The following is a 13,598-nucleotide window of genomic DNA, read 5'->3' on the forward strand; positions in this document are numbered from 1 at the left end:
GGCTCGCTTTTTCACCCACTATAGACGGCTATTACGAATGACCGGCTTAATCCCGAGGTGTTTTCTCCGCGTATATCCGGCGATGGTCCTGATTTCGTTCCCGCACGCACCTTTGAGCGAATGTCGGGCGCGTTTGGATGTCGGTTATTTGGATAAAAATGCGCGTATACATGGAGCACAGGGTGTTGGTTTGGTCGCCGGATCTAGGCTTCTTACAGCACTACTACAGGCACCGGGGGGACATGACAACAGGCGACAGTGCAACAACAACCTCCGCAACCATTTTGGAATTTAACTTTTGTGTGTTCAGCTTTATTCTAAATCCCCTTCGTTTCTCACAGCTGGTACATGAATGAAGAGTTTGGTGGGATGATGTTAGAAGTGCGCACACGTCAACTTTGGCTTCATTTGACTTCCCTCGTTATTGATTTTAAACTTGATCTCCCTCAAGTCTCCTCCGGCAGCTTCATCACACGTCTCATTCAAGCTTTTAATGAAATTCTGAACTTGACTTTACAGGCAATGCGACACAAAATCGCACGTGACACTGACATTGTCTCATTCTCACTATCCCATAATAATAGCATTCGATACACACAACAAAAATGAAGTCGAAATCAGAAAAGAAAATTAAAACTAGGCTTGAACACACAGTGTATGAGATGATGCCCCCTATCAACCTCCATATAACGTCATTTTTTAAAAAAAAAATAAGTGCCACAATTAATGCAGATTTCTACAGTGTCATAGTACCACAAAAATAAAAGTCATGTCTAAAATAAAAGTTGTTGGATGTAAATGACAAAACTGACAAAAACCGCCTCGCAGTTTCTCTGGCATCCGTAAGGTATGGTTTGCACTGATGTAGTGCTTTTGCCAGTGCAAATAGTGTACATGAGGACAAACGTACATCATACATCTTTATTAATTAAGAGCTTTCGATAAACAAAGCAGTTCTCCCTCGCTCTCGGTGCGGGAAGGTAAATGTGTACAGCATTCTTTTTATGCACGTTTAAATAGAAGCAAGATTTAGAAGAGCAAATGTTCAATTTGTTCAATTCTAACAGAAGATAACGGACAGAGACGTGTACGTTTTAGCAGATAGCAGGCTCCTCTACTGCTGCTGCTCCTTCTGTCACAGCTTTTACACACTTGGCCATTGTCTGGGAGGCTCTGCTAATGGAGTCTATAAAGGGGAAAAAAAGAAAATACAATAAAACTGTCAGATTATAGTTCAAGCGCAATGTGATGTGTGTCTGAAATTCAATAGGTTCCTTTAACAGTAAAGTGCTAATCTTTATTTTAAAATAAAGTTTACATAGCACTATAGTAAATGGGTGTCATTCGTTACCTGTCATGTAGAAATCTTTCACTGAAAGCTGAGGTGGAACAAGAGGCTCTGCAAGGAGGGACTGATTCACAGCCTGGGAAGAGAAGAGATTAGATATTTAATCTAAATACCTGCCATGGGGTGGAAAAATCAGTAGCCTAGGATATTAGTGGATTTGCCTTTTTTTTTTTTTTTTAAACCGACACTTGCAATTTGATTATTATTTGGTGCTGTAACTAAGTATATATTTGTATAGGAATTTATATACTTATTTGTGTCTGTATTAATGCACTTGACTATGTAGCTGTGTTAACAACACTTTATTATATTGTTTGTTATGCTATAATTTTTGTGCCCCCACATCATTACACTTTAATTACACGATTAGCACATTCAGTTGTCTCCCAAACACAAACAAGAAAGACACTTACCATAGCAAGCTCATTAGCCTGTTTGAAGTAGTTTGCTTCCTCCACATCATCATAACGCACCAGGTTTGGTGCCACCTCTGCTAGTCTGTTCCTCACCTCATCTAATGTCTCATAGGGCAGCGTGACTCCAGCAAGCTAGCACACACAAAACAGTACAATATGAAAAAAAAATCCTAAACAGACAAACAGGTGAACCCAATGTAAATTAATTCACTAAGTGGTTGAAATCTGGTGTTTATTCCAACTCCACCTCAGAGATGGCTCGAAGGATCTTCCAGTCATCACGAGCCATACCAGGTGGAGTGACTGCCACCCTGGTTTGCTGGGCACGCCCCTCTGTGTTTACGTATGTGCCGTCCTTCTCTGTGTATGCTGCACCAGGAAGGATGACGTCAGCCATGAGAGCGCCCACATCACCATGATGACCTGCATGAAGAGTGAGAGGGGTGATGAGTTATGAGACACTCAAATGGTTATGAGACACTCATTGCCCTGCGAATGCAATTAATATAAACTACACAGGAACTGAATAATTTACTCAATTGTTCAACTGTCAGACTTATTCATACAATATATTGTGATGTATATTCGACTTCAAAATTTACACAAACTTTTTTTTAAGAAAATATTAACAAGCACAAACCATATTTATTTTAAACAAATTGCGATTGAAAATCAGACACCAAAAATGTCCACAATTAATTCTTTGTAATTGTCAACATTGGCTTTGCAATAGCTTTGAGGTGTCTATAGTAACTAGGTTTTTGCATTGTGGTTTAACTTTAGCCCATTCGTCTTGGCAAATAATCTTCAAATCCCAGAAGTTACCAAGTTCTTCTCTAATATGTTAACTATTCCTTTGGTGATGTGTAATGCCCCAGTACTGTTTGCAGAGTAACAACCAGGTATTATAGTAAACTTACTTTCTCGAAACATAAGCTAAAATATTGCCAAAGAATTCTACCGTTTTGTCTTTTGTCCCAGGAAAGTTCTTAAGAGGTGTAGGAACAGAGATGGTTGTGATGCATCTGTTTATTGTTCTCTATGTAAGTATTTATCCTGCTGCTTTCCAGTTGTTTTGCAAACTTATCCTTTTTCAAGCGACTACTTTTTTCATTAGTTGCAAAATTGGTTGTGAAACATCTTTTTCTGTAAGTCACTGTAACAGCCAGTCTGTTTGGACATCTCTGCTCTTGTGAAGTAACCTGGGGAAGACTAGAAGGACTCACCCTGATAGATAATGAAGGTGTCTTTGGGCAGGTCTGCTTTAGTAATGCAGCCAGCATCAGCTCCCAGCAGGAATAACACTTTAGGGGGGTTCTTCCTGATAGCCTCCACGCCAGGTTTATAGCCCAGATCCAGTGCTGCTACCTGACTTGCCACTCTATACACACGCACACACACACACACACACACACACATGCATTAAATAAGCCTACAAATGGTCATGTCCAAAGGTTAAAACCAATAGTTCATATATAGAAACATTTGGTGATACTTAACTTTCTGTTGATTATAACTTTTAACAAGTTTTAAAAAAATCCAGTAAAACTTTATGGGGGGAAAAAAACTGGTCTAGGATTAAAACAGATTAAAACAGATTTATACACTGATAATCTATGAAATCTATCAACAATGTCTGAACATACACTTGACACAAAGTTTGTCACACACAAGGCTTTATAAAAAGATATACATGAAACTGGACTAACCTGTGCAGCACATTCAGGACCTTCCATCCCTCACCAACCCCACTGCGAACACGAGCATTCTGAGCAATTGTGGATACAGCACTCAAGATGGCAGCACCATCTGCCCTCTGGAGACAGGAGCTTCCAACCACCACTACTGGCCGCTTGGCCTGGGCCAGCACCTAACACCAGGAGACAGTGTGTTCAGTGTTAAAACTGCCATCATGGATTGACTCAAATGTTACACATAGTCCTTGTTCAACAAAAAGGTGCTGATGCTGGTTCCAGAGCTGATGCCTAATATGCCTGGCAGAAAAAGCTAGTTTCCTACCACCTCCCAAAGACAGAACTGGTCTACTATGAATGGAGCCAAATGTGAATGTGTGTGTATAGTGCACTCTGATGACGCGATGTCTCTGCCTAGGTTAATTTTTTTTTAAACCACACACACACCAGTGGTCTATTTTTTTGGTAGCAACTGATATATAATCAGTTCCGATTCATGATAACCGATTAATGATTGTTGCCTTGATTAATTTCAGTCACTGCCTTTTAAATTGATGCATCAATCTAAACTGTTTTGAAAATAAGCTCTGTATTTACCTCAAACTTGATAAAGTGCTTAAAGGTGAATGAATGCATGAAAAGCCAACAAATCTGATCTGACAACGATTCAGCGGCCATTTCTTCTATCAATCAATTGTTTGAACATGAGTCAGCACCTCAGCAACTATACTGACCCTGATAAACAGTAAGAAGAAAGATGGAGTTACCTGGCAGTAAGGGTGGGTTCCAGCAGCTATCTCCTGCAGTACCTGAGCAGAATCACCCAGGTGATTGTAAGAATAGCTAAGATCCACCTGATGACCCACCACAGAGACTTGCAACTCATTATGGAGCCAACTAGAAAGACAAGAGAAATGATTTCCACATTACTTTAAAATGTCATTTGCATTCAACATGTATGGGAGTAAGAACGATAAGTGATGTTTATATTTATATACGAGTTATAGTGCAGACAGACAAACACCTCTTGCGGATGCGTGCGTTGAAAAGAGGAGCCTCGTAGCGTGGGTTTGTTCCAATCAGAAGAAGCTGATCACACTCTTCAATGCCAGATATACGGGAGTTCAGCAGGTAATTAGAGCGCAGATCGGTTCTGGGTGAAGGAGAGAGTTCAAAGTGTATTTTATACACATATCCATATGTACATCGCACTTTATGCTCACTCAGATGGACTCCTATATAATAGCATGCGTCCTAAATAGGGGGTTTTACCAGAGATGAATAAAAAGAGATTAACCTATGGAACTCACCCAGCACCAGCCATGGGGAAGATCTCCTCTGTGCACAGGGTTTCACTGTCTAACTTGTTCAGCAGGTCCTTCAAGGCCACCAGAGACTCTGCATCTACCAACCCACCAGCAATGGCTGCAACCTCAGAGCCCTGGACTCCCTGGAGCTGCCAATACGTTCACACATTTTATTAAAAGAATAAGGGTATATACATACATAATTTACATAAGCTTTACCACACAAAATATTTAGCGCTAGTTCATTTCCCAAATCTATTTAAGATCAGTACCACTCCAGCTACACGTGCGAGAACATCCTCCCATAATGTGGGCACCAGCTGACCGCTGGCATCCTTGATCATGGGCTGTGTCAGTCGCTGCCTCTTCAGTCCATCGTACGCAAACCTGAGCAAAGAAAACAGAGGAAAGAAGAGGGGAAAAATAAGAACAAGCAAAAAATTCCCTTTAGAGTATGCTCCTCATAAAGGTTTAGCAAAACAAGTAATGTTTTTTAGTCAGCTAGAAGTTTACCGGGTTTTGTCCGAGATCCACTCCTCATTGACATCTTCATTAAGGCGAGGCAGGATCCTCATTACCTCACCGCCTCTTGTACTCACCACGATATTAGAACACACCGCATCAAGCACATCAATAGATTCTGTCTTTCTGTTAACAGAAATAAGACACGCAATGGGTCACACCAGATGCTGGTCTTTATAAAAGACTTACTAAACACTCTTATAAGAGTTTCATTTACAATCAGAGCCTTCATCTATAGTTCTGTGTTACTGACCACTTTAACAGCTTTACCTTGTCTCCCAGGGTCGGGCCGTGAAAGCGTAAGGTTTTGATGTCAGCGCTCCAACAGGACACACATCGATCACATTCCCGGACAACTCAGACATGAACATTTTCTCCACGTAAGTGCCAATCTGCAGGCTATTGCCACGTCCTGTGGTGCCCAGATCCTCCACACCAGCGATCTCACTAGCAAAGCTGCAATGAAACAATATTTCAGTGATTAATCAGGTGTTCCGCAATGGAAATCTTGCAAGGCCTCTTCCGCAATGTCTGTGTCTTTTCTCCTAAATTCTTTTTAAACCTAATCTTTATAAAACAGGTAAAGAAAAGCTGCTTAGGCTATTGTTTACACTCTAATCAAAGCAACAGTTTCAGCAATCAGACCAAGAAAATATTTTAGTTTAAATCCTGGATAATTAATTAAAAAAATGGATAATTAATTAAAAAAATTCTAATTCAGATGCGCTGGTGCGACTTCACTGAATGCAGTCAGACTGGTAAGTGCCCTAAAGTTATTTCCAGTATTAGCAATAAAATAATTTTGAATAAACTTTTCATAAAAAATTTTTTCTCTCACTTGCCCCCAACATGTGAACTAATTCGCTGGGAAAGATTTATTTATTTATTAAATAAATGAACCTTTTCAAAATTTTATTGAAGAATAACATTAAAATGTTATTCACTACATGTTTTTTTTCCTACCTATAAATTTACTGCAATCAAAAACTTTAAACGTAAAATATTTTAATAAAGACTGACAAATGTGCCTTTTGAAATCATTTACACTCAGTTACACCGAGTGATTGATTTGTATATGTATGACATAAAGCATTAGATCCCAATTCACTCACCGGACACAGCGTGTGCACTGAATGCAGCGTGTCATGATCGTTTTAATGAGAGGACCGAGGTTTTTGTCCTCCACTGCTCTCTTCCCCTCTGTGAATCGACTTCGGTCCGAACCAAACATCATCGACTGATCCTATAACAAAAGGCAATGTTATATATATATATATATATATGAGAGAGAGAGAGAGAGAGAGGCAGACAGACAGACAGACAGACAGAGGTCTTCCTACCTGCAGGTCGCATTCTCCTCCTTGGTCACAGATTGGGCAGTCAAGAGGGTGATTGGCAAGCAGGAACTCCATGACTCCCTCTCTAAAAAATAAAAAAAAAAATAATTCAAATAGTATAAGGATTTAGGACGGCTTAAACATGTCTGGAAATTTACAGGTGAAATAATACCTGGCCTTTCGTGTCTTTTCAGAGTTTGTCAGTATGTTCCAGCCTTTCATGACAGGCATCGCACACGCAGCAACCGGCTATCATTAACAAAAGAACATAAACATTATAGCTTACAGTTATACTTTAACTGGAGCTTAGAACGAGAGCTGGTTTCATAATAATAAATAAGAATAAATCCTGGTACCTCTGATTATCTCGGTTAAGTCGGTTAATTAACAAAACACACTGTGCTTGATTCATCAAAGCGGTCAAATTTTATTGTAAATAATTCATTTTCATTTTCTTTCAGTTTCATTTTCATCTGTATGATCAAACTCACGTCTGGTTAGAGTAGGTACAGTATAACGGTTACTGTATAGACGTAACTTCGTATCACCGTTGTAATTATATTCATTTTTACAGTCTGTCTTTCTAGATATTTCTAGATAATTCTAATGCTTTAATTAAATCTCAGCTGTAAACGGACTACTGTGGTATCTTAGATATTTATTTCTAACGTATTCGGCAACTGTTAAGAGTTATGAGGTTACAATACCTTTGGTGCTCGCTCGATCTCCACCAGACACATACGACAGTTTCCTGCCACAGACAGACGTTCATGGTAGCAGAAGCGAGGTATCTGCACTCCAACTTTCTCACAGGCCTGAGTAAAAAAAAAAAAAAAATAGCACTTCAGTATTTTAGATCACCTGTTAAATGTTTAAGTGTAATATAATCAACCACTGCCCATCAGTGAACACTGCAAGCCAGTGTTGCTTCACCTGAAGTACAGTCGTTCCGGGTTCCACCATTACAGGCTTGCCATCTACAAACACCTCGACCATGTTACTTGAAGCCCGGATTGAGGTCCTTACTGTAATATAACATGATTAACACATCATAATTAATCCCAGCAATTAGCGTGCTTCTGGGTATGTATCAAATTCTATCAGCTTTGAAGTGAATGATGAAAGATATGATGCAGAGCTTTAAGCAGACACATGGAAAAAGATCTTTACTGTGAAATGAAAACAATGTTTCAGCCCTGATAGATCGTCAATACATGTGAACTGTTGCTTTTGTGTGTGTGTGTGTGTGTGTGTGTGTGTGTGTGTGTGTGTGTGTGTGTGTGTGTGGGTGTACCATTGCTAGAGGTGGCAAGGTTCCCTTTAGAGTGGGCTGCCCCGGCCAAGGCCCGACCAACTGCTGGCAAACGCAACATGACGCTGCCAAGAAAGAAAAGACTGTTACAGACAAAAACATCAGCTTCATCAGCATGAGGACATACACATTAGGAATATGATTTTTATAGTTTTATATCATTTCCTAAATCCAAAAAACTATTTTTATTCCCATTTTGCTTCATCAGCAATCAGGTATGTGCTGAAGTCAGAGTTTACGATGACCCATTAGTTCCTCAGGAGCTCTCGGTTGCACTATTATAAACTGCTGTAGAAAGGACATTATTTAGCCAAATGAGATGACCTTCCCTACTGAGTCTGGTTCCCTCTCAAGGTTTCTTCCTCATTAGGGATAGGGATAGATATATAGTATTTTAAATTCTAAGTTAATATTTTTTACATTAATTTTAAACTTAAAATTGTACATATTCATTTATTTATTTGTATCCTTATTGTTTTCCTTAATAATAATAATAATAATAATAATAATAATAATAATAATAATATATATTTATTTCTTTTTTCTCTCACTTCTGTTTCCATACTTCTGTAAAGCTGCTTTGAGACAAGGGGAATTGTTAAAAGTGCTATACAAACAACTTGAATTGAAAATTAAAATGAACCCTATCACAATTCCCTCAAAAAGCAATAGGAAATACCAGCACTGTCAATATGATGTGTTAATTTGGACATTTCGTGTCTAAACAGCCCTTTAACCTCTGCTACATCAGTCGAGGTCATAAATGATCTCAGCCTGAGATAATCACAGGACTGTCCATTTTATTTATTTAATTTTTAATTAATCTTGTTCACAATGATGCTCAGGTCAGTTTAGGTGGTTGTATGAACAAACATGAAGTCTGATATAATCCACAGAGACTGTGACCAGGCAGTTATTAAAGGGTAATGAATAGATACTATAAATGTGTGTTAATATACATGGTCTTTGTCCTAAAAGCTTTGAATTTGAATGCTCACTCATGCCTGTAGGAAATAAAAGTCTCTTTGTTTTTGTTGTCCTCCACAGGATTCCAGTATCAATGTCCACCTTTAGTCTCAATCAGATGCCATGTCAACCTTTCTGTGCCTCTAATTCATTTCTGTTAATTCTCATTAAATGTTTTTGTATTCATCAACTCAAGTCCCTAGGTTTGAATCCTCTTCAGACATTATTCGATGAGTAAATTATTATATAAGGAATATTATATATCATTTTCTCACAGAAAACTGAAAGTGGGTTCTTTGCCCTTTTTTTTTAAAGAGAAAAGTCAGTATAAAAGAAGTCTGCCAACATACTGACATTTAATATTAGATTTATTGTTGTAGAATTAGCTGAGTTACCTGTTCACTTGGATCGAAAAACAAACAATTAGCTCTATAAATAATGTTAATTTGCTCGAAGACGTTTCTGGAACAGAAAATACTGTTGCACAGATTTAAAAGGTTTAAAACATTTCAATTATTAAATCAGTTCTAAGCGGTAAATATGTTTATGGTTAATGTTCCTAAATGAAAACTTCAGATTTAGGGAAAGAAGAGAAACAAAAAAGTGAAGCAAACGAAACGCAAAATTAGGATGTTCTGACAGGTCAAATGTCGTAGGAAAAGTGCATAAATGTAATGAGCTAAAAACACAGGATTATCTGCAGAGAAACGCATTTTAAAACCCAACACCGTTATGTGTCCACCTGTGTTGACGTTTCGCAGGTTCAGCATTGCTAATGCTAAGAAGCTAAACCGCTGGTCAAACCAAGGACAGAGAGAACATTTCATAATTTTACACGTTGCACCCATAAAAACAGGTCTATAGTTTCCTTGTCTGATAGTACAGACAATCAAAAGCCAACTATAAGCCACTGATACTGAAAATAAAATCGTGTATCTTACCTTGACGCTATTTGGCCTTCTGGACCAGAACAGCGCAACCGTAATGCATTCACTTATGAAAGAGTTTGTAACGCGATATACTTCCCACCTGTATTCCGACTACTTCAATATCCGGCGCGATGATTGGGTAGACATCACGTTCACCATTCACTGTCGATCCCCCTCTGACACAGACAGTATTTCATTGGCGGATATTTTTTTTTGTGTTTGACTAAAAAGCCAATCATGAGAAGCAATATCAAATACGGGTAGGAGAAAAAATACTTTTTCGCGATGTCGGAAATTCACAATTTAATTTTAATAGGTAAAGAAAAACTATGGTTACAATTGTAATTAAAATAGCAATATCAGTTATAGAAATATATTATAATTGCCAAATATATATAATGATGCCATTCTGGTTTAAACTCTGACCCATTCTCTTAGGTCAGAGGTTAAAGCGTTATTTCCGTGTATCTGTTATTTATTTAGTGTGCATAAAATAAATAAAAATATATTGTTGTTGTTAACTTAGTGTCAGCTATGAGAAAATAAAAATGCACCTTATTTTATTTTCAGATGTTATAAAAGTTTAACTAGTCGTTCACAAGCCTGTTTGGAGTTGTATTATTATTATTATTATTATTATTATTATTATTATTATTATTATTATTATTATATGTATTTTTTAGAGTAACTCAAGCTGAATTTTTATATTTGTTTAGTATGCAAGCAAAGTCTGTATGGGACAAAAGGAGGAGGAGAAGGAGGAAGAGGAGGAGGGTCATGGCGTCAGCGCTATAAATCCTTTAACGTGTTCCTTTCTCGTTCCTTCGCTCTTCCTTCGAGCCACCGAGCTGCCATCTGCCCACGTGGCCTTTAGACTGTATTTCAACAATGGGCTTTGGTGATTTGAAAACATCCACAGGCCTTAAAGTCTTAAATGATTTTTTGGCAGACAAGAGCTATATCGAGGGGTGAGTAACTTTAAACGCGTTTGATAACGGTTCAATTACCTGTTAGCTGCTGGCTAACAGGCCTATGTCCGAAAACCCGGGTGCGCGTATATACGGCGTTTTAAGGGCAGCCGCAGGTACTTGGGGCGTAAAAACTTGTTAAACTTTTAAAATATTTTTAAGTAAAGCTTAAAATGACGTTTAAGCTTTAAAGGTTACGTACAGTAATCACAGAATAAGTTGGGTATTTCCAAGTTTTAAGTAAAATAGGCAGTGTAGCGACCCGCTAGTTACTGTAAAACTCTGTATATACGCGCCTCCTGTGACCGTGGTTGTGTATACAACTTTGTAATGCACAATTTATTACTTTTAGTATTGTAACTCGGTTGTATGCGTGTTCTTTTGTGCAAGTATGCTTTATCTGCTAATGCAAGTTATAATTAATCTGCAAGCCCAAATCGGGAGTGTAGATTTAAGGCAAAGTACGCACGTATTTATTTTCTTTTTTGTGCTGTCTAGTTTTAGATAAGTTTAAAACTAGATAAGTTTTTCTAGTTTTATACACATCTGTTATGATCATTTTATAATGTCTAGACTCTATTTACAACTTTTCTGAATATTTTATGCATAAATGATCAATTTGTTTTCTTTTTGATTTTAGCTCTTTTTAAAAAAAATATTTAAAAACCACACATTTTGGGAAAAATCCTGAGCAGTTGAGCTATTGTAATGTTAAATAATTTCTTGGGTTTTATTTATAAAAAACTTAAATGTATGAAAGTACAATCTCCTTGTTTAGATTTGTCCTGGGCAGTTAAACATGAATAAACAGTAATGGACCTGCTTCGTGTTGTGATTGCAACCTGAATTCCCAACTTTCCCAATCCAGTCTCTGAACCATTATCAATCCATGACACCTCTATGGATAGTTGCCTGTTGCCATATTACACACATGGATGATGATTATCTACAGAATTTGTTCCAATCATTATATACATCTGGGTGGATGTTGCCCTGAGTTTTGTTGGAATCTCCATTAAAGGAGATCTTTTGAAAAAACTTTGGATTTATTAAAGCATCTGATCAGAGCATTAATGTTAATGAAAGCATCTCATTATTATTGGGCTACCTGGTGTCCTTTAATCAATCTCTGTCTTGTCTTGTAGCTTTGTACCATCCCAGGCTGACGTTGCTGTATTTGACACCCTGTCTGGTGCTCCACCTGCAGACCTGTGCCATGCCCTTCGGTGGTACAACCATATTAAGTCTTACCAGAAAGAGAAGGCCAGGTAACTATTACCATGTTGTGGCACCGGGAATAGTAGAATTTTCCCCAGTTTGTGATGAGTTTAATATCACCATCTTTCGCCTGAGTAGATGATGCACAATCATTTAAACACTGATGCACCTGGGATGCAGTTGGTTTCTTTTGTGGTTATGTGCATGAACGAGAACTTACTCTGCCTTGTTTGACCACATTAGCCTCCCAGGAGTGAAGAAGCCTCTGGGTCAGTATGGTCCTGCCGGTGTCGAGGACACGACCGGTGGTTCTGCTCCTGTGAAAGAGGAGGAAGAGGATGACGATCTTGATCTGTTTGGTTCTGATGAAGAGGAGGTCAGTTTAATGGCATTGTCTACCAGCAGGAAATTCTTCTCCTGGTTGTGTGATGAGTTCTTTTTCTCACCATCTTTCGGCTGATGTTGTGATGGATCTTTTCATATCTGATGACCAGTATTTGTGAAAATGAGTTTAGAACTTGTTACTCTGACTTAACTAACCCCCTTTCCTCCAACTTTCATAGGATGAGGAGACAAAGAGGATCAAGGAGGAGAGACTAGCAGCCTACAATGAAAAGAAGTCTAAAAGTATGTTTCTTTTATTTTTAATCACTTTTTTGGATTGGTATAACTGTTTAACATCAGGCATGACAAACATTTCCTGTTGGAATAATTTTTGGCTGGCTAGTGTAATGATGATTATCTCACCATCTTTCGGCTGATAAATGGAATGATGGACACTTTTTTCTACCTGAATTCTAGCCAGTGTTTTGTCTGTTTTTTTTTTTTTGTGATTGATTTTACCAGTCAAACCATTTTATAATGCTCCTACAGAGCCAGCCCTTATCGCCAAGTCTTCCATCCTTCTGGACGTCAAGCCTTGGGATGATGAAACCGATATGACCAAACTTGAAGAGTGTGTTCGCAGCATCACGTTAGATGGCCTGGTTTGGGGCCAGTGTAAGTGTGCAGTCTTTTAATTTAGATTTTGGCTAAACTGATTTGACAATCTTGTTTTGCTTTACTTACAAAACAGGTTCACAACCCTGGTCCAGGAGTATCCACAGGCCTCAATGTTTTAGTTTTTTTTTTTTTTTTTCCCCTGAACACAACACCTGATTCAAATGGTTTACTAATTCAGTCCTCTCTTAATTGAAGTGTCTGTATTAAAGTTGGGAAGATGTTAGTGTGTAGGACGGTGGATTCTCTAGGTCCAGGGTTGTGGCCAAGCATACAGGCTTGTTTGTTTTTTGTTTTTTTTTAAATAATTTTTATTCATTTACAGCTAAATTCGTGCCTGTTGGCTACGGCATTAAGAAACTGCAGATCGCATGTGTGGTGGAAGACGACAAAGTTGGAACCGATCAGTTGGAGGAGCTCATTACTGCTTTTGAAGACTTTGTGCAGTCCATGGACGTAGCTGCTTTCAACAAAATTTAAAATGTCGCCGTGAAAATCCTTGCACAATAAAATAGCACTTGAAATTGGTTTCTTTTGTTTTAATAATTCCGTTGGTTCTGATCATGTATAAAACCCAGGCTG

The 13,598-nt window shown here is 38.2% G+C and overlaps 2 protein-coding genes across 2 annotated transcripts; one reads left to right on the top strand and one right to left on the bottom strand.

Annotated features, from left to right (window-relative positions):
• Positions 1-907: 907 nt before the first annotated feature.
• Positions 908-9,990, bottom strand: ndufs1 (NADH:ubiquinone oxidoreductase core subunit S1). Its single transcript, XM_027133349.2, has 19 exons — positions 9,844-9,990; positions 7,919-8,001; positions 7,558-7,649; positions 7,332-7,439; positions 6,797-6,873; positions 6,628-6,709; positions 6,400-6,530; positions 5,558-5,743; positions 5,279-5,413; positions 5,038-5,152; positions 4,769-4,914; positions 4,483-4,611; positions 4,226-4,355; positions 3,474-3,634; positions 2,991-3,145; positions 2,012-2,187; positions 1,762-1,896; positions 1,352-1,424; positions 908-1,186 (listed from the first exon to the last, which is right to left on the bottom strand). The coding sequence occupies exons 2-19, from the start codon at positions 7,995-7,997 to the stop codon at positions 1,095-1,097; spliced, it is 2,202 nt and encodes a 733-aa protein (XP_026989150.1). The 5' UTR covers positions 7,998-8,001; positions 9,844-9,990; the 3' UTR covers positions 908-1,094.
• Positions 9,991-10,637: 647 nt separating this feature from the next.
• On the top strand, positions 10,638-13,544 carry eef1b2 (eukaryotic translation elongation factor 1 beta 2). Its single transcript, XM_027133350.2, has 6 exons — positions 10,638-10,799; positions 11,945-12,067; positions 12,261-12,393; positions 12,581-12,644; positions 12,891-13,016; positions 13,342-13,544. The coding sequence occupies exons 1-6, from the start codon at positions 10,720-10,722 to the stop codon at positions 13,494-13,496; spliced, it is 681 nt and encodes a 226-aa protein (XP_026989151.2). The 5' UTR covers positions 10,638-10,719; the 3' UTR covers positions 13,497-13,544.
• The last annotated feature ends 54 nt before the right edge of the window (positions 13,545-13,598 follow it).

This window comes from Tachysurus fulvidraco, chromosome 5, assembly GCF_022655615.1.
Source record: "Tachysurus fulvidraco isolate hzauxx_2018 chromosome 5, HZAU_PFXX_2.0, whole genome shotgun sequence".
NCBI lineage: Eukaryota > Metazoa > Chordata > Actinopteri > Siluriformes > Bagridae > Tachysurus > Tachysurus fulvidraco.

What these genes read in the sequence shown, in the direction of transcription:
- ndufs1 (XM_027133349.2), bottom strand. Translation starts at nt 7,997, where the DNA reads ATGTTGCGTTTGCCAGCAGTTGGTCGGGCCTTGGCCGGGGCAGCCCAC. An exon ending in GAACCCACCCTTACTGCCAG is followed by an intron (nt 3,635 to 4,225) that starts GTAACTCCATCT and finishes TCCTGGTGTTAG; the next exon opens with GTGCTGGCCCAGGCCAAGCG. An exon ending in AGGCTAATGAGCTTGCTATG is followed by an intron (nt 1,425 to 1,761) that starts GTAAGTGTCTTT and finishes TTCTCTTCCCAG; the next exon opens with GCTGTGAATCAGTCCCTCCT.
- eef1b2 (XM_027133350.2), top strand. Translation starts at nt 10,720, where the DNA reads ATGGGCTTTGGTGATTTGAAAACATCCACAGGCCTTAAAGTCTTAAAT. An exon ending in CAATGAAAAGAAGTCTAAAA is followed by an intron (nt 12,645 to 12,890) that starts GTATGTTTCTTT and finishes ATGCTCCTACAG; the next exon opens with AGCCAGCCCTTATCGCCAAG. An exon ending in TGGCCTGGTTTGGGGCCAGT is followed by an intron (nt 13,017 to 13,341) that starts GTAAGTGTGCAG and finishes ATTCATTTACAG; the next exon opens with CTAAATTCGTGCCTGTTGGC.